General features: G+C 50.5%; 1 protein-coding gene across 2 annotated transcripts in view; it reads right to left on the bottom strand.

The window, feature by feature from the left end:
* ADAMTS17 (ADAM metallopeptidase with thrombospondin type 1 motif 17) overlaps window positions 1-18,944 on the bottom strand; it is a 261,444-nt gene extending 242,500 nt beyond the window's left edge. Inside the window, exons 1-3 of one of the 2 annotated variants that reach the window (XM_019477538.2) lie at window positions 18,759-18,944; window positions 18,083-18,471; window positions 4,839-5,004 (exon numbers count right to left, since the gene is read on the bottom strand). In XM_019477538.2, the coding sequence (XP_019333083.1) occupies window positions 4,839-5,004; window positions 18,083-18,471; window positions 18,759-18,825 (622 nt within the window). In that variant the 5' untranslated portion in view covers window positions 18,826-18,944. The remainder of the gene's footprint in view (window positions 1-4,838; window positions 5,005-18,082; window positions 18,472-18,758) is intronic. The other variant, XM_019477539.2, reaches the window with a different exon arrangement.
* Between the last annotated feature and the right edge of the window lie 1,283 nt (window positions 18,945-20,227).

Below are 20,227 nucleotides of genomic sequence, written 5' to 3'. Positions count from 1 at the left end.
GTTGGTGTCACAGCTTGGGACTCTCACCCCCCAGCCCTGTCCCCCTGCCCACTCCCTATTGACTAAGGAGCCTCCATGGGGTCTTGAGTGATTCAGAAGGGGAGAGGCTATTCTGCACTAACCCCCTAGTTAGTGCAGGGCACAGATCTTGGGGGCATGGCCAGGGCCCCAGTTTAATATTACAGCATATGTGAAGAAGACCAAGAATGCTTTGGTGTACACACGTTTCCATTTATGCATATTAAACCCCATTAGAAACATCTCCCCTCAAATGCAGCTGTTCCTCCCAGGCGTTTGAGAAGGAAGCGCTAGAACTTGCCTAGAAGAGCATCACCTTTAGGAAACAGAGGCCTCCGGCCACGTACACAGCCCATGGTACGCAGGTGAGAACGGGTGAAGCATGCTACCCAGTAGTGTGGAGCCACCGTGCTCTTACACAAACTAACACCTGCCTTCCCTTTTCTCTTGCCTCCGAGAGCAAAGCATCCAAAAGTCTCTTTGTGCGACTTCTGTTGACTTAACAGAGGCTCGAGTTTGTGCCCAAGAAGGGACTTGTTCTATGCCTTGGATAATTTCTTCTTTCTTCAACTCCCTGCAGGGTGGTCCCAAAGAGGATGGGGCTGGGCTGTTCCCAGCGGGGGCAAATGACAGGACAAGGAGCAATGGGCTCCAGTTGCAGCAAGGGAAGTTTAGGCTAGATATTAGGAAAAACTCTCTCAAAAGAGAAGTAAAGCATTTGAACAGGTTACCCAGAGAGGTGGTGAGATCTCCATTCTTGGAGGTTTTCAAGACCCGGCTAGACAAATTTTGCCTGGGATGATCTAGCTGGAGACAATCCGGCTTTGATCAGGGGGTTGGACTGGATGTGACCTCCCGAGGTCCCTTCCAACCTTCATGTGCTAGGATGCGGCTGGGGAGCAGGTGATTTAAAGATGTGTGACTAAGCACAGCTGCTCATCCAAGCTAGAAGAACCAGTCCCTGCTGCCAAACCACCTCCGAAGGTGAGAAACACCAGCTGTAGGTATTGAACCTCCAGATCAACAGGGACTAAGGGCATCTCAGGCCAGTAGGAAGCACAACCCGGTCCGTACCTCTTTAAAGCCCGCTAGCGCAAAGCTTGAGGGCTCCCAGGTAAAGGAGCAGGTCTTTGGGAAGGACAGGGCCTACTGCCAGCACAAAATCCCAAAACTGGGGCACTCCACTACCTTTATCTACTTATTTCACTTTATTTTATCGCCCCTCTCCCGGGCGAGAAGCCAGTCCACTAACTTTTGTTTGAGCTGGATAAGGGCCTAGGAATGTATGGACACAATCAGCAGCTGGGATTTAAACATCTCAGCATCTGCCACTTTACATTTTTATTAGAAAAGAATCCAATTTGCTCCAATTCCCTTTTATGGACCATTGAATTTCAGTCTTTCCCTATGAAATACTGTAAGTACAAGGTCTGGGGAGAACAGAAGAAAAAATAGCTAAGAATTGGTAAATATATTTCTTTTCTTTTTTTTTTTAAACCGAAAAGAGGGGCACTGCTGTGATTTTAAAAAAGCATCATCTTTTTTCTACTTCAATGCACACAAAAACGAGCATGAAGGCATAAGCTACAGTTCTCTGTTACATGTGCATATATAATATATAAAGTGTGCAAAAATATCGTCTTAAATGCTTGCAGCCTCTGACTTCTCATGCCAAGTTTCAGCCTGGGTGAGATGTGACAGCCAAGTTACAAACCGCTGAAAACTGGGGTTTCTATTGCAAATTCCAGCAAGCCTTTAGCTTCTGTGGTACCGGGGGCTGCCACTGTAACAGGGCCTTTTATTCCCATGAGAAATCTTGGGAACAAGACCCCAGATTATCATTTTCCATGCCATTTCTGTAGGAATAGATCTTTTGTGTGTCAGAGCGGATTAATTTTTCCTAGTTCTAAACTCCTTGTGCACAAAAGTTAATCCAAACCAGACAGGAGTCAATTAGGTCATTAACGTGCTAAGCCTATTAACAGCCATGACTTACATTTCTTCCTTGCAACAATGAAAAACATTCAGGGGTCTGCTTTTAAGCAGAAAGGCCCATGAGCGGTTCCATTATTTTATTACACCGCCACTTGTTGCCGGGGCTGCTTGATCCAGCCGGATTTCTACATGGGGAAGCGGGTGCTGTTTTGCTTTCGCCTGGCAGGTTTGCAGCCTTGGTCCCTTCACATCCCAGACGCTCACACCCTCGCCAGAAGAGGAAGGCAATCTGGTGATTAATGCACAGAACCGCAATTCAGCTCATCTGGGTTTTGTTCCCAGCTCTGCAACAGACTCCCTGTGTGATGCTGGGTGGGCCAGGCGCACAAAAGAAGCCACCGACTCAATGGGAGTCTTTCCTTTGACTTCAGAAGACTTTGGCTTGGGCTTTTAGTCTCCCTGTTCCTCATTGTCTCTAGCTGTAAAATGACCAACTTGCCAGGGAGGGCGAGAGGATAAATTCCCTCGTGGACTGCACAAGGCACAGACATGAAAAGGCTGCGAAAACCCTGTAACAAAGGGCCCGACGCCACAAGTTTCTGATCTTCCTCAGCTTCAAAGCAGCAGAGCTGACCATGCAGGATTGGCCTTATGTTTCATGCTTCGCTTCCCCAAATTGGAAGAACCGAGAAGTGAAAACAATGCGCAATTAGTTGCAGTGTGCAACACAATGAAACCTGGCTACGTTTGCTGACCAGCGCATAACGTGGTTTAGAGGAAAGCCTATACATCAGTTTTTAAGTTTAAGTTTAAAAACTCTGCACTCTTAGTACTTAAAAACTTAGGTCGTGCACCAGAGGCACAGTCATGGTCCCAAGCCCAACGTACATTGGTCCCAAGCCCGATGTAACCCAAATCAATACTCCACCGCCCCCCGCAGAAGCGTCCGATGTCTGAAACCACAGAAGAGTTCAACAAATGCATTACTAAGAGCTCCGACAGGCAGGAGAAAGCAACGTCTCATCTCCCGAGACTCATTTTAAATGGAAGTCTACCATCAAGCAGCAAATAGTGCCAAGAAGAGTGAATTCAAATTAGTGTGCAACAGCAAGCTGACTACCATAGGAAGGTGTTGGATCCTTTACCTAAGGGATACACAAAATGTAGGGCCGACATCACCGCAACCCAGGACCTTCCGACTGCTGCTGTCATCCCTACAGCCGGACGGATCGATGACCATGCCCACCACTGTCATGATCTCCAGGAATTCAAACAGATGGCGCAGGGGACGGGGGGTGGACACACACACACACACCAGGCACATTGTGCAGCCTGGCAGGCAAGGCTTTGCACAGCACGAGGCAGACCTGCACGCGTTAAACCAGATGGACCAGATCCCTTGGGGGTGTATATTGACACAGCCCCACTGGAGCCCGTGTTGTGCCAGCTCCACCAGCTGAAAACCTGGCCTCTGTCTTACAGATGGAAGAGGACAGGATGCAGTTGCTGAATGCGCGTTCAGACAGCCTCCGGGACCTCTGATAAAGGGGAAGACACGCTCGTACCACGCAGCTGTTTTACTATGAACATCAAACAAAACAAAACAAAAAAATGGGGGGAAAAAAAGAGTGGGAACAGCTGCATTTTTTCAGCATTTCAAGCTGCTAAGCACTGAAAGGCTGAGAAGATTTGCAGCAGCTCAGAGGCACAAACCCTCCAAGCAGATAAATTTACTGACACTTTTGATCTTTTATTCCTCCGTGGCACTGGAATTACTAGGGGGGAGGGCTGGGGGAAGAGAAGGAGAAGATATCAGTAGACAGGGACATGTTACCTAAAGAACAGAAGTGCTATTGTTTAAGGGAGCTTCTTGTTCTCCTGTTATACTGGAAGTTGGGGTTTCCTGCCTATAAAATTACACCTGCGTCTGTCATCCCTTTTTGGTTTGAAGGGATCGTTTTAGTGATGTCCCACTTCAGAACTTCCTAGTGACACGAGCATCCTCTTTCTCCCCACAGTCCTATATCCAGGTATACAGAGATGCCAAAGACAGTACTGAGGCTCAGAGGGTAAACTCAGAATTTGAACCTCTTTGACTTAAGGGACATTCAGAGTCAACTTTAATGCGTTAGGATTTCTCTCTCCAGGAGTCAGCTTCCAAATCACCACCCCTGGATTCGGACTGGGTTCACGGCCAACCTGAAGCTACAGACTTGGTGCGAGATGCAACGCATGCCTTCCACCAGGTATTCCAATTACACGCTCAAAGGACACCGTCTTACACAGTCCTTTTTCTCCGCTACACACAGGATCTCTGGACCTACAGAACAGCTTTGTGGCATCTTCAGTCGTAGAGGTATGACATGCGCGTGTATAGGAAGGCCTGATCTTTTTCCCACAGACTGCAGCGGTAAAGCTCCCATGGGCTTCAATACTGCAGGCTCAGCCCTTTCATGGCAGCACAGTATAAAATGCCTTTAATGAGGCTCGCAAAGCACTGCAGAAGCATTAAAGATCTGAACACCCAGGTAATGCGTGCAAATAACAACATTTACTGATTTATGGGAAAGCAAATTGAAGACATTTTTTAATTCTCAGAGTGCACAAAACTCCTGCTTCACAGCATGCCTCTATAACCACCGCACACCGTCTCTCGCTCACGTTGCTCCAAGAAACCCATTTCAGCACAGGTTAGTCAGCCCATTTTCCATTTCTCTCTGCTCACAAGGCCAGACCCACAGCCACGCATCATCCATGACTACCTCCAATTGCCCTAATGCCCGAATCAACTGGATCACACGTGAACGAAGAAACGTGGCAGAACCGCAGGCACCACCATAACCGCATGTGTGTCACGCAAGGTCAATCATGCGTCTCAAACTCACCAGATACGACTCTGCAGTGTTCATCGGGACCCCGCAACCTCACGGGAGGGCTGGATTTTGAGGACCGTTTGCGCCGGATGAAGTGCTCTTTTCCGCTGAACGAGGTTTCCGAGATATTCACCGGTTGTATTAGCAGGTGTTCTGACCCGACCTGGATGTAGCCAATCTGTCCGCAAAGGAGAGAAAAATCATTGCTTGCTTTGGCACCTTAACCATTTATCTTTTCATGATTTATCAGTTTGGTGGGGGGTGGGAGGAACTTAATCCCACATCACACCCTTTGCCACAAGCCTGCATGCTCACTCATTATGTTAGGCCTAAAAAACCCACTGAATATTGTAGTCTGAGAAAGACAGAGAGCTCCACCCCTTATTCATGTCGCTATTAATTATTTCTATTACAATTGCACCTGGAAGGCCTGCCGCGCTGCAGATCTAGAAAGACAGCTTATACATTTTTTGCAGGAGGAATTACGGCTAACACCGGGCTGAAAAGTGTGTTCCTTTAGCAACGGTTGGAGCACGTACTTGTATTTTTTCTTGTACATGGAGAATCGTGGTAGAAGTATAACCTCTTACGTTTTTGGAGACTCTTCTGGTCTCCACAAAGCAGATTGAAACTCTACCGCCATCTGAAAACTGGAAAGGCACATGGAAAAACACACCGAGCAACCAAACAATGCTGGAATAACCATTGTGGGGTCCAGGACCTAAGTTTTTAAGTACTAAGAGTATCAGAGATTAAAAAAAAGACTAGGATGGATCATCCTGGGATAAACAAGCTGGTTCAGAAGAGCTAGAAAATCCAATTGATTCACCTAAGCATATTTCAGACCAGACCAGGTCTTGCTCCATGCTGTGAGATACCAGGGGAGGATTTTTTTTAAGGACCATAAGACAAGAGAATCACAATGATGGGGAGAAATGGGAATTACCAAGTATGGGCTAGAAAGTGAGCTAAGAGCTAGGAAACTCAGTTGAATTGAAAAAAAAGAAAGAACGAGGAGTAGAAAGGATGTGCTACTCACATACATCCCAACCATCGGCAACTCGCTTCAGCTAAACCTGCAAGCTAAGCCCATGGCATGGAGGTCTTTATTTTTTTTTTTATTTTTTTTTTTACTTTTAGTAACATTTGCCCAAGTGACAAACATATGTTAGTTTTTCTGTACTGTGTTTTCTCTCTCTCTCTCTTTTTTTTTTAAATCAGAAAATAGCTGGAAGCTTAGACGAGTACCAAACCCCGCAATGAATCCCCAGGCCTGACCACACAGAAGGGAAAAAAAAAAAAAAAGAGATGCTTTCCCCATATGGATTTCCCTACTCCCAAAACTAAAAGGTCACTATTTACACAATCAAGTCTTTTTGAATCCTATGAGTTTCAGGGGCTCCAAGGCACAAGGTAAGACAATGTCCACTGCTGAAAAGGCAAGCGTCTACATCTCATTTGCATGAAGACTGCACATACCCACATTAGATGATTTAAGTTCTGGTTTCATACTGCTTCCAGATAGGAAACAGAATTAGGAAGCTGTGAATACGTCTGAACCAGCCATAACCGCCCAGACAAGTGACAATAACTCCCAATCTGACGGCATTATATGGAGGAAATGAAAGTACCACCACTAGGTGGAGATCCAAGGTCTCTATTTCAATAGAAATTGTGCCAAGACCAACCAAGACATTTTACTGAACAAATAAAGCTGTCTTCAAGTGCATGGTCAACCAGGCAGTTCAGGCTTTCCTCCCACGTTTCAAGTTACATCCTTGATTAATTCATCAAGGACATTAGGACGCTGGAAAAAGAGGGAACGTGGATGGAAGAGGCCAGGATGACTGAAGTGTGTTATATGCAGAACGGTGTAGCTCTAGTTTGGGAAGATTCACAAAAGGAGACAGTAGGACACACTCCAGCCTAGCACGTATTTCATATCTATCGATTGCTACCACATCTCTGAACAATGCTAAGCCCCTCTACAAGATGGCCCTGCACTCTCAGTCACGGCGAGCCCCAAGCCTGGGTCTTAGAAAAAGTCTTGTTCACAAAATGCCACTAGTAGAAAAGTTTCCATGGCTATTTTTAAATTTCAGTGAAAGCAGCTATTTTGTTTGGCCCAAAACTATCTTCTGCATTGTTACTGAGCAGGGTTAGCCAGCTCGTAAGCACGGAGACATGAAGATGCCTGCAACCAGACAAAAGCCTGGCGGTCCCGGTCCCAAAGCCAGAAGCAGAATAAAGGGGGAGATGCTATGTCCCCAAAGGTGCAACACAGAGCCTCCAGCACAGGGGAAGGAGAGATCATCACTCCCTCTTACCTTTGTGACTCCAAGGTCTGAAGAAAAGCTCAAAGGTGGCCCTGGGGACCCCAAATAAACAACATCTCCCATACCAAGGAAACTTTTTTGGGAGGGGGGGCTGAATCCAGGGCTTTTTAGAGCTCATTAGCACTGTTCCTACCTTCTTACGGGTGCAAAGAGGGCAGAGTGGGAGCAAGGATGTCACCCAAAACCTTCAGGATCTTTCCATTTGAATAAACCGCAGTAGGGTGGTAAGCAAGTCAGAAAACAGGAGTTTGGAAAATATGGTTTTATCATAATATGCACCAAAATGAATGAAATCACTGTGCCTATCTCCAGTGTACTGACCTGTAACCTAAAACTGGCCCTTAAAAGTGCTGTCCAATTAAAGGCGTGATGCAACTTCTACTGCAGTCCATTAGAAAGCTGCTATTGCTTTCAGCAAGAGCTAGATGCCACCTTTAGTCGGACCCCCAAAGGGATCCGTTCACCTGTTCATCCAGGTCACGTGTATGCAATACTTTCCTGCCTAGTGCAGGGAGGCTGGACCCGATGATCTTGCAAGGTCCCTTCCAGCTCCTTACGATCTACGAATACTCACTGGATGACTACTGAGAAAGCATGACCTGACTTCTTCCATGTGTTTTATGCCACATGGGCAGCGATCCAAATGAAGACTGCATGTGCATGCAAATCCTGTACTGATATGATTTATAATGCACATTACCTATATGCTGGGAATTCTGCATTTCCACACTCAGCACCAGACCTTTGTTTGCTCTGCAGCTCAGGTCATCCCAGAGTTGGGTCCACTATCTTTAATCAGAGGACTTACAGGAAAAGCAGATTGTTCTCATCTCTAATGTCTAGGTGTTGTAAACTATTATGGAAGGGATCAGAGAGCCAAAATTAAACCTCCCCAAAATAGGATACTTTGAAAATCCCGGCCTTTAAACACTCTTGGTTGCCTCAAATCAGACCTGCCCAAACCACAAGACTGGGGTGATAAAGGCAGCATCCCCACTCCAAAAGCACGCCAGGAGGCTAAGGTGAACGGCATTTGTAAAATGCATAAAGCATCTCAGATGGCATGTGCTAATCATGTGCAAGAACGGTCCTCCAGGACGCCTACCAAGGTCACATAACTTGGAGTTTCTAAAGAGCCGGGCCTCTTATCTCCAGTTAGAAGCTGGGTCTTGCCAAGCTCGTTTTTGGAAATAGCAAATGCTTTGGTGCCTTCTTCTGGCCTCCTCCAGGATGTTCTCACTTGCATCCATTCCTTGTTCCAACCTTCCAGCTGGGAGGTATTCCCAACCTACTTTTTCTAATATAGGTTTTAATCATGTAGGAGGAGAACAGTAAATCTGGTGCCATAGTACTAAAAGCCATGCCAGTGCTCCCAAGACAACGCCAGCCATTCTCTCTGGTGCCAAAACTATGTAAGAGGCGGTTGGTTTCATCACCCCCCACCCATTATCCCAATGTTCTGGCATCACACACAAAAATTATTTAAACCATTGGAAAGGCCTAATATTTCCCATTTGTTTTGGAACTGCAAAACCTCTTTCCTCCCAATCCATGGAGGGAAAGAGTCCTATGTCTCTACCCAGGAAAAGTGAGGGTCCAACCCTACAAGCTAACTGTCCTGGTGGGTTTACAGAGTTAGACTGTCCCCCAACTATACCAGGGATGGGCACCGAAGGCTGCGGGGTTCAACCACAGTCGTTCTCATCTACTGACCCGAGTCCTCTCCGACTGGGTGCATCATTTTGTTTTTCTACAAGTGCTTTTTTTCATGGGGACTCTCCTAGCCCCTGACCGAACCAAGCCTGGCACCGCATCGTCCTGAGAACAAGGCATCAGCCCCCGAATAATGCTGCAGGGAACTTCCCTTAGCCTCGTTTATCCCGAAGAAGAGATGTTCAAGGCTGAAAGGAGGCTGGTTTGTGGTTACAAGCCAAACACAGCACAATGGCACTGGTATTTCCAAGCCCCCAGTGGATTTTTTTTTTTAAATCATTCCAATTAAATTAAGTATTCAGGGTCTGTCAAGGACAAAGGTTATTGGGGGGGGGAGATACAATTTGGGGTACTCCTTATGATCTTCACTCTGCTGATCTCTTGAGAAAACAGACGCAAAGCATAAGACAAGCTGTCATGACATCGAAGACCAGCACAGGGTGGGTGTGCAAGAACACCAGAAGGCATTGGCCAACGGCCTTCAAAACGCAGGAGGCATGAGAGCAACTGGGCACAAGAAAATTCAGCACGGGGGCTTTTTCTGCAACTTGGGAAATTTCTAAATATTCTGCAAACTGGCAGCTATGAATCTACCTTGCCTTTTACAGTGAGCACGACAGGACGTTACCACTGACAGAAGCACGCCGTGCAGCTAATAGGAAAGTTGGAATTATTTCAGCTTCAAAAGGCAAGCCACCAAGCTGCCAAGCCAATAAAAATAAAAATAAAAAACCATCCCTCGTTTGCTCCTCTACCACAGTAGCTATGGCAGCCGCTTCTTTCGGCTCCTCCTGCATTCAGCTTTATTTGTCATCGGTTCATAAGAACTCGGCAGCAAAAGATGGCATTTTCTACCACGATTAAAGCGTTCCCGCACAAGCTCCCGGCTTTCTGAATTTCCAGCGAGTGACGTGCAAAGCGATCGCCCATGCAAGAGGAAGTCTGCTAACTCTCTGATCTACGTCTCTGCCAGGAGTAGCTCAACATCTTTCAGGAGTCTCTACATCAACCTGTTCACCTCCAAGGCCGTATTTAGGTTGTATTTAGGGAGAAGTTCTTCTTACACTGCCCCCAGCATAAATCCCCCAGGGACTGCAACAGAAGTGCTAGCACTCACACGGCATCGCCTTTCACCACCTTTTATTACCATCCAGCCCTGCCCCACACGGTCCTGTCTGGTTGCCAATGCCCATGGCCGATCCAGCCTACAGAGCCATTGGATCTGGCCTGCAGACATGGGGTTGCAGCAGTGGTTGCTTTCCCTGCGCCGCCCTGGGAGAAGTGGCGGCAGTGGATCCAGCATCCACCTCCCATTTGCCTCTGACCCCAACTGGGCCATTCCTGCTTGCCGCTTAAATAAGGTTGCCGTGCACTGTGCTACTCCAGACCCGCCGCTCCCCGTTTCTGGTAGCGCTGGATCCGTGCCGATTGTCTGGTTGCAACAATCCCAACTCTCCTTCTCAGCGTAGCTCTGCCCTGCACCCTGCTAATACAATCCAGCATTTCCACCGTCCAACCCTTTCGATAAGGCAGTGTTTTTGATATGATCTGTAAAAAGGGAGCTAACAGCAAATGAGGTGACCTGTAAAGGGTTTATTTCCAAAAAATAGATCTTAAATCAGCTTACAAGCTGTCGCCTGAACCAGGAGGAACAAAGCTGCTGACTCTTTAACGACATTTTCCTCGCTCGAACCAAACGCCTAACAAACAGGTAAACAGACATTGAGAGGAAGGAAGCAAGTAATCGGATGCTCAAACCCCTATTTTGCCTTTGGCAGTGTTAACATCTATTTAACGCCCCGCACAGACAGGAGGGAGGAATGTTCTTTAGGTGTTTTGGATAGAGAGCAGCAAAAGAAGAAAGAAAACACCCAAAACTCAGAGTTTTGAACATCTGACAAATGCTGGTCTTTCCCCTAAATATCTATTTAACCAAACCTGCTAACGAACAGCTAGAAGGCTAATTCTGCTGAAAGACTCGCCATCTCTCTTCAGCTCTCCCCCTGTGAAGCCTGAATTTCCATAAGTCTCCCCCAGAGCTGACAATACCTGAAGTGTATATATAAAACTTCGGGGGGGGAAGACAAACCAAGCAAAGACAAAAGCATCTTTTGTTCAAGAAATCCTTTGGGGCCTTTCTGTGTAATAGAGAAGAATAAAAAGGGCCCGAGGGCTGTCACTCCCAACCCGCCCCGACCCCTTTGCTTCAATTCAGGTCTCACTTCTGATCACGCTCCAGGTCCGAGGGGCTGCAACGCCGCTGCAAATCCGAGCGCTCCCAAAGAGAGCGGGCGCTGCCACCATCCTCTCCGTCTCCCTCCTTCAAAGGCACTGTACCAAAAGGGCTGAGCACATGTGTGCACACACCAGCAATCATACGAAGCTTAACTTTATATCCGCGCTCAGCCCCAATCAGCTCCTGTCCTCAGGAAAGAAGTGTAGTGGAGCTCTGAGCTTGCCAAAAGAAACCTCTGGAAACCCCGGGACTCGTATTTTCTTGCTCCCTCCGAGAGCACAGGGTCTCCAGGTCAGTTGAGGAGGGATGCCGAGGGGCACTGCCACCACGGCACGGGGACCCCAGTCAGACCTAACCCCAGATGAAGCCACCTCTCTCCTTCCCTTTCCTCAAGATCCCGATTCTGCTACCCACTGTGTCACCAAGGTAGAGATCGGCGGGGGCACTTTCGGAGCTGGCCCTGCTTCCCAACCCCCAGACATAACCGACTGTCCCCGGACGGTTACTCCCAAACCTCCTCTCCGCAGCTAGCGAGGCTAAAAGAAGGGTAAAGGCAGGAAGGGTCAATGGTCTCCTGCTTACGGGGTCAGTTTTCTGCCATCAGTTTTGTCCAGCGTCCAGGCGTCGTGGCCACCACCGCCCCAGATCTACCAAGGCAAAAGCAGGGGGAAGACAAATGATCTTCCCCATCTCCACAACTGCAGAGTTTTAACTTGACTATCGCAGCTCAGATTTACCAAGACTGAAGCCCACCCAGCTCGTTATAGGATCAAGCACTCTTAACTCTTCATCTAACTTGCCTGAACAAAAGTGCACCTGATTGAATTGCCATTTCCACACGGCCCAGATGGATGCTCTATTGTCCTCCTTTGTCCCTACTTGCCAAAGCTTGTTTGCATCCATCTGGAGAAGAATGACCAATGCAAATGCCCCAAAGCATGGCTTTTGTGCTGCGTGTGTGTGGGCCCTCCTCTTCTCTCCGTTGATGATGGAGAACAATGCTGGCAAACTTTTGAGGCTTCCCAGGTTTAATTTATTCCTTAAAGGGTAACCTCCATCACTTCCAACAATGGGGACCTCATTGTTCTCATCCTACTAGCCTTTGTACTGTCCATCATTGGCCTCCATAGATCTGTCCTGCTCAAAGGAAGTTGTATGAAGTCCAGCTGAATGCAAAGGCGCTAGAAGCATGGTGTGGAAAGTAAGATAAATGACACTGCATAGAGGGGAACACCCCGCCTCTTCTGCTCTGTTCAGAAGAGCTGTTTGCTTTAAACGAGAGACAGTTCAAAGCCACAGCCTCCAAATCCCAGCACAGCCCAAGGAGAAGTTACTCTGAATTAAAATCTCTGCATCTCCCCCTGGGATTTTGGATTTCAGGCTGGATTCTTAACCAGAAGATGGAGACATGAATATAAGCCCCAGAGATCAGTCCAAACACCTCTTAACACCCAAAACCCTACATCTTTAGTGCATCTCTAGACATAGTCATTTAAAGGTGGCCAAAAATTGAAGATGCGGGGGACCAAGAAACACCTTCGGCAGGGCCCTGCATACCTGGTGTGATGTCCCCAAAGTGGGGACATTTGCATCGGCAAGCATCTCACTTCAGCTGCTCAGAGTGACTCCGGCAGAAACCGGAAGGGGTGATGAGGGGAGGACACTCAATATACAGAATGAAATACCTGAAACCCCACCAGTTAAAGCTATTGGAGAGAATTAGTGACTGAAAAAACCCAGCATCAGTGGATAACTGGAGCCATCAGCTGCATCCACCCCTCATGCACAGCAGAGGAAATGGTAGAGGAAAGGAGTGATTACCTTGCATGGTAGAGGAAACAGGTAGTTACCTTGCTAGTGGCAAGGCTGGCCGGCTTTTTATCACATCGAAACATGAAAGACTGCACTCCCCAACATTATTCTTACCAAGGATGGTCTTGCCTCAGCCAAGCAGTCAGCCTGAATTAAGGAACAACTTCCCAAGCTAACTACCAGACAGGTTAGATCAGGCCCAGGGCACTTGGCTCCTGTCCATGCTTTAAAATCTGCCGTCTGCACAGTACAACTGCAAAACAGTTGGTCTCGCAATGTAGGTGCCCCAGGCCTGCTAAGTCCCAGACCGTAGCAAACTTCAGGAACATGGTTAAGCAAACAGGTCTGTGCTGCCAGTTCAAGGGTGTGGAGGTCCTAAAACACAGGACTTGGTTCACCTCCGGTCCGGTCAGGTTCGTACGAACCTGAAATACAGAGCAACCTCCACTAGCTCAGCTACAAGAGGCAGTCAGACAGTGTTCTCAAGAGCATTTACGCTTCTGTGATAGGAGGTCTTAAAAAAACCCAGCAAAACACACAACCTGTCTATGGTAGGCTGCAAAAGAGCCCGACGAGCAAAAAATGTCCGAACGCAGCAATAACTCCAATTTTCTGCCACCGTGACGGGGACTTTATTTTCATTAGAATCCAGCTCCCCCAAATCATGCTGTATTCACCTTGCACACGTTTTACAGCCTAGTTATCAAACAGCGTCATTGAAGCTAGCAGCGGGCAACTGGTCGGTGTTACAACCAGTCTGGGCATCAGTTCTTTTTAATAGCGGTCGTGAGTGCCCACTTACAAGCCCCACCAGGTAAGCCAGCACTGGCAACGTGCAGGAGACCTCCCGCTGCTGCACTACTATTAATAGGGGGAGTTCAAACTGGCTTAGCAGGTGCATGACGGACAGGGCCAGGGAGGTGATGCTTCTCCTCTATGTGGCACTGGTCAGGCTGCAACTGGAGTATTGCATGCAGTTTTGGGCGCCGCACTTCAATAGGGACGTGGACAACCTTGAGAGGGTCCAGAGGAGGCCACTCGTATGGTCAGAGGCCTGCAGGCAAGGCCCTACGAGGAGGGACTGAGGGACCCGGATCTCTTCAGCCTCTGCAAGAGAAGGCTGAGAGGGGATCTTGTGACTGCCTATAAATTCATCAGGGGAGGGCAGCAGGGACTAGGAGATGCTCTATTTACTAGGGCACCCCTGGAGTAACTAGGAACAATGGCCACAAACTGACGGAGAGCAGATTTAGGTTGGACATTAGAAAGAACTTCTTCACGGTAAGGGTGGCCAGGATCTGGAACGGGCGCCCAAGGGAGGTGGTGCTCTCCCCTACCCTAGGGGTCTTCAAGAGGAGGCTGGACAAGCATCTGGCTGGGGTTGTCTGACCCCAGCCCCCTTTCCTGCCCCAGACTCAATGACTTACTGAGGTCCCTTCCAACCCTAACATCTATGAATCTATGGCTGTCAGGGTTTCTTCCACCAACCCATTTATCTCTCCACAAAGGGGATCCAAGTAGTTTCTGTCCTTGTTACCAACCCTAATGGTGATGCCTAGATGCTGAATTACAAGCCCTGATTTTTCTATTGCAGACCAGGCCTAGGTAGTGGCTTGAAAATATGATGCCTCCTGTATCGCTAGACTATGGGTTTTAGGCAGGAGTTAAGTACTTCAGCTCACTGCAGGACCCCAGCACTTCCAGCACAATCCACTTCAAGGAAGTCACTGAGCCACAGGCATCACGGGAGCTGCACTCGTTTATGAATCTTCACGACCGGACTTGGCCATCAGGTCTGGTCCCTCGCACTCACAAGCAATCAATAATCAAAGGGATCCCCCAAATCACCACTGCAAACCCTCACCCCCACCTACGAGGAGCAATATCCACAACAGCAAGGACACTTCTGTGACACCCTACTTCACTGTCAGGGCGGCTAGGATCTGGAACCAACTTCCAAGAGAAGTGGTGCTGGCTCCTACTCTGGGGGTCTTTAAAAGGAGGATAGATGAACAGCTTGCCCGGGGTTGTTTGACCCCAGCATCCTTTCCTGCCCAGGGCAGGGGGTCGGACTCGATGATCTGATCAGGTCCCTTCTGACCCTACCTACAATGAAACTATGACACCCCATAACATGCCACATGTATAAGCCAGGGAAACAAGGGCACTGCCAATCCCCTGGCACTGCAATGATAGGGAAGGAGTTCCTTAAGACTCAGACGACCCTAGGAAAGAGAAGCATGCCGTAGGCTAGATGAAGACAACAGCCCACAGTCTGTGCCAGTCTGACAACGGGGAAAAACGGCCTCCTGACTGCAGATGTGGCGATCAGTCTGACCCTAAGCAGAAGAGCAGGGTCCTTTGGGTTTCCAGTAGCAGCCCAAACGACGAAGCACCCCAATCCAAAACCACCCAGCCTTCACTGTGGTCAGCATCCCAGTGCCTCGGAGGAAGGCAAACTCCCCCCTGCCTCTCCAAAGCCAGGAGCATTCACAAGGGGAAGAAAAATTCCTTCCTTCCCGCAACTGACAACCAGCAAAGGCGGCCTGAGGCTCAGGATTACCAGATGTCTCCCAAACTAGAGCCACCTTTATGCCCTAAACCTGGGGTCTGCAATCATATGATGCCACGTCACGCCGATGGACGCATCAGAACTCTCCGTCTCATTATTTCTTGCAATGACACCTCATGGCTCATGCCATCCTCCCTTCTGTGAACTTATCCAGTTTGATGTGAACAGACCTCATGGTACAACTTAAAACAAATTTAGTTATATCGATGCAAAGACTTGTATGGATGTTATTTAAATAGACATAAATCTGGCTGGTCACCTTCGCTTAAAATACCTGTGTACATCTTTGAGAATACAAAATCAAACTGCCCCCGAACTGAAACGCGCATCTACACCGTGGTGGGCAAAATGCGGTCCGCCAGGCCATTCTATCTGGCCCGTGGGGCCCCTAAAAAGTTTAGAAAATTAATATATATCTGCCCCTGCCTCCCTGTCATGCGGCCCTCGATGGCTTGCCAAAACTCAGTAAGCGGCCCTCCGCCCGAAATAATTGTCCGCCCCTGGTCTACACAGAGATCCGACTCAATTTAACCAAACCAGGTGGAGCCTGAATCAGCACAGCTTCTGCATAAAGAAGCCTTACTGTCATGGTCTGCAGTTAATGCATCTCCGTGTAAAAGTGTCTTTATTCATCCACGTGTGCAAGGTGCTTTACAGCCTACTTATCAAACAGCATCTTCGGAGCTAGCAGCAGGCAACTTAATGCCTGTCGGGCCTTTTCTCTGTCCATAAAGGAGAAACTAAAGACGACTTGGCCTGCACCACTCCCAGGACCAAATTCGAATGCAGCATAAGCACGTGCCGCTCCAATTGTAACCCAGATTACTGGCGTTTTAGGGCTTGCTAATGCTGGGATTATTCACTGGGTAAAAACTGCTTTCAAAAACCAAATATATTCTCGGCACCCAATGTTCCTTAAATCCAATTGCATCAATTAGGTGGCGATTTAGAAAGCAAAGGGAGAAAAATCGATGCCCTAGGAATATTCTGACTAATGCTGGCATCGTTGAGGAACTAGACTAGTTGGTCTTTGTTCTTTTCCAACTCTTCCACCGGGAATCCTGCCAGCCTGTTTTCCTCCCTCTTCCCCCTGCTCACACAATTAATACAGTGCCTACAACTACATTCCTCTCAAACAAACAAAAAAAAAAAAGTTCTCCTCTCTGCCCATTTGTACTTTTTAGCTATGCTAGACTAGGTAGCTTTAAAAGCCTAGCACTTCGTGAATGGGATTAACAAAGCATGCTTAGTGGCAAAAGTGCAGAGCTGTCAGTGATTTAAAGCTAGAGCTAGAGATATCACTTTTAAGCTTCAAGGAGCCCGTGGTGGTGAACAGCTCAATTTACAGTGTCAATCAAACTAGCTAATGTTCAAGAGCTTCGATGCCTCGGGGGGAGTTGGGGGGGGATGAGGAGGGGGCTGTAACCTGAGGCACAGCGCCCTCAGATGGGTCTGCTGAAGGAAACGAACCCCGTGCAAGCGCGGGCTGCCTGCAGCTGCTTTCTCCCTCCTGAGATCCCTCCCGAGTGCAACAGGCAAAGGCTCCCACTCCCGATTTCTGCAACTTTCCGAGGCTGCCAACACGACTTGAAACCCAGCAAAGTGCCCCAAACCCCGCAACAGCCAACCCCTCACGATGACCGAGGTCATGAAATTAGCCAGCTACCATTAACGAGCATTCTCTGCATGATCAGGAAGGCGGGATTCGTCTGACCTCCAATGCCAACTATTTCCCAGGCAGCTCTGTCTGCTGCAGCGCTGGCACCCCGTCTGCACTCCCTGACAGGATCCCTCTCTCTCTCTTCTCAAGAGGGCCCGGGCCGGTGTCCAGCTCAGAGTTCACACCTGGCACCGTGCCCTGCCATTGTCCCACAAACCCACAGGCAAACGTTTAATTCTTAGGAAGAGAAATCCTGCCACCCAATGTGCAAAGCGTGTCTCAGTGCCACGAGGTCAGTTCTTCCAGGGGCTGCCCTGACCTCGCAAGGCTGTCAGGTGCTTCGGAGCTGCCGTCCCAAGGTGACGACCAGAAAGGACAGAGGGAAAACAACAGAGAAACTCAGCGGCTGCAAGAGGAGCCAGGGTGAACGGCAGAGGGGCCGTGCAGGCTCGCGTGGGGGTGAAACAACGGGAGCAGGACAAAGTCCCGGCTGAAGCTCATCATACCTAGCAGCAACAGCACCGAGGCAGCACACCTGGAGCAGAGGTTATGGCCCAGCCCCATGCTCAGAGCACTGCCCTTTGCCCCCTTCCCTTGCTCCAGCCCCTCAGCCCTGTGCCACGCTGCAGGTGCATGCAAGGCACATCAGGACAGCTGTGATGGAGAAGCCCTTCTGTCCCACGTGCTCTGCACGGGCATCAAGCCCCCTCCGGGAGCTGGCTGAACCAGAGGACCAGACAGACTGGGCTGGGCACAGAGGGAGCAGCTGGGCTGGGTGCTGGGTGAGCCAAGGGCCCACCCGGCAGCAAGGTGCCCCCGCATAAGGGGACTCCAGAGCCGAGGCCCCCTGCCCTGCAGAGGACACCCGCGCCGGCGGCTCCGCTCGCCCCCACCGCCCGCACCCCCGGGGACGAGGCAGGGCAGTACCAGCCCAGCGCAGGTGCTGAGGGAGGCGAAGGAGTCGGTGCGGTTCAGCACGTGGCCCGTGTAGAAGCAGTCGGGCAGCTCCGGGGGGCGGCTGCGGGCCAGGCCGGGCTCGCCCCACTCCTCCACTGCGAAGCCGGGCGCCAGGAAGCGCGGGTCCCGCCGGAGGTGCACGTAGAGCTCCGAGCCGGAGGTGGGCAGCCGCAGCAGCAGCACGGCGGCCTCCTCCTCCTCCTCCTCCTCCTCGCTGCCGGGCAGGGGCAGGGGCAGGGGCAGGGCACGCGGGCGCCGGAGGCTGCCCCGCCGCGCTTCCCCCGCCGGCTCCAGCAGGTGGATCTTCTCCAGCCCCACGCGCTCGGGGGTCACCACGTCCAGCTCCGCGCCGCCGCCGGCTGCAGGGCACAAGGAGCCGGGCTCAGCCCTCGCTGCACCAGGGGCGTCACCCCAGTCCCGCCACCCTCACCGCACCAGGGACCCCCCCCCATCATAGCACCAGAGGCAGCTGCCCCAGCCCCCCCATAGCACTAGTGCCCCCTCCCCTCACAGCACCAGGGGCAATTGCCCCAGCCCCCATAGCACTGGGTGCAGCCCCCAGCACCTGGGGCAATTGCCCCCTCCCCAGCACTGGGGGCAGCTGCAGCGGGCAGCCCCCCGCCCCCCAGCCCGCGGGCAGCGCTACCTGCGCTGGCGGCCGGTGCCCGGAGCAGCAGCAGCAGGAGGAGGAGGAGGCGGCGGGCGCGCTGCATGGTGCAGTGCGGTGTGGATCGGTGCAGTGCGGAGCGGTGCAGTGCAGTGCAGTGCGGAGCGGAGCAGGCGGCGGGGCCAGAGGCTGCACCCGGCCGCCCTCGCAGCCGCTGGAAAAATTAATTAGCGCTGCGGACAAACCCAACGTGGTGGAAGCCCCGCCCCGTCGCGCCCCGCCCCGCCCGCCCATTGGCCGCCGGCGGCCCCGAGCGGCGCCTCCCGCCCGCCCATTGGCCGCCGCGCGAGTAAATAGCTAGGTTGTCAGGGGCGGCAGGTCCACGTGGTGGGCGCGCAGCGCGCGGGGCAGGCGCTAGGGGGCGCCCCTACCCCTGCCGGCTGGGTGGGAATCCTGGGCTGCCACCCCAAGCATGCTGGGGGGTGTTGGAAACCCCTCCTGGCTCGCTCTTGCCTTCACTCCCCTGCTGCTTTCCCCCCAGGGCAAGGGGAAAGCACAGGGGGCAGGAGCCTGGCAGCGCAGTGTGGATGCAGTTGGTCTGGGCATTGGGGACGCGGGGTCTTTCCTCGACGACATGTAGCTCTTGGGCGCTGGAGCGAGACGCCCGCGTGGGTCAGACACGCGTCCCGGGTAGCAACACGTAGCGAGCGCGTTGCTGGGGGGCGAAGGCTTCCTTCCTCTCCGACCTGCTCTCGCTTGGAAACGGCCCTTGGAAAAAATGCACATCCCTGGCTGCTTAAAGCTTCGCAGGTGTCGCTTTGCCGCAGGTGCAGCGCACAGCCGTGGGCGCCGACTTATTTTTAGGATGGACATGTAAGAAGTGCGACACATTTCGGGTGCGTGCACTCGGCCCCTCTATTCGCAGCAGTTGCCTAGATAAAAAACTCAGCCATCACCAGCTCCCTATCTCCCTCGGCTGCCAGCGGAGAAGCTCCCCGGACACCCGCGGATGCATTCGATGCGCGGGGGCTGCCGCTTTGTCCTGACTTCCCACCAGCGGTTGTGCTCCTCTGTGACATTTTATGTACTTGCTTTTCTCCAATACTGGGGGGATTCGAGTGGCTCTGCAGGATCTCCGTTGCTTAATGGTTATTTCATGTGTTCTTGAACGACTACCTGTATCATATTCCCCCATCGAAAATCTTAATCTTCAGTTGATGTCTCAGTTCGTTACCCGAAAAAGAATTTGGTCAGGAATACAAAGCAGACAAAACTGTGCCGTACATCATTTTGTATGTTTGTGCCAGTGCTCTTGTTATTAAAGAGCCGGGGAGCAAAATCACCGACTGAGAGACAGAAATGAATCTTCTGTGACGCCTAAGAGACCTCAGTGTTTTTATGAAGGTCCTGTTTCTACTGGACGTCTAAAGAAATCATCAGGATTCACCACTTCACGGATACAATTTTAGAAGAATTCAAAGCCTGAGCCATAAAAATGTGTGAATTAC

Source organism: Alligator mississippiensis, chromosome 11, assembly GCF_030867095.1.
Source record: "Alligator mississippiensis isolate rAllMis1 chromosome 11, rAllMis1, whole genome shotgun sequence".
NCBI classification, from domain to species: domain Eukaryota; kingdom Metazoa; phylum Chordata; order Crocodylia; family Alligatoridae; genus Alligator; species Alligator mississippiensis.
Note: the sequence above shows the minus strand (reverse complement) of the source record. Positions and strands in the feature narration are given on the sequence as shown.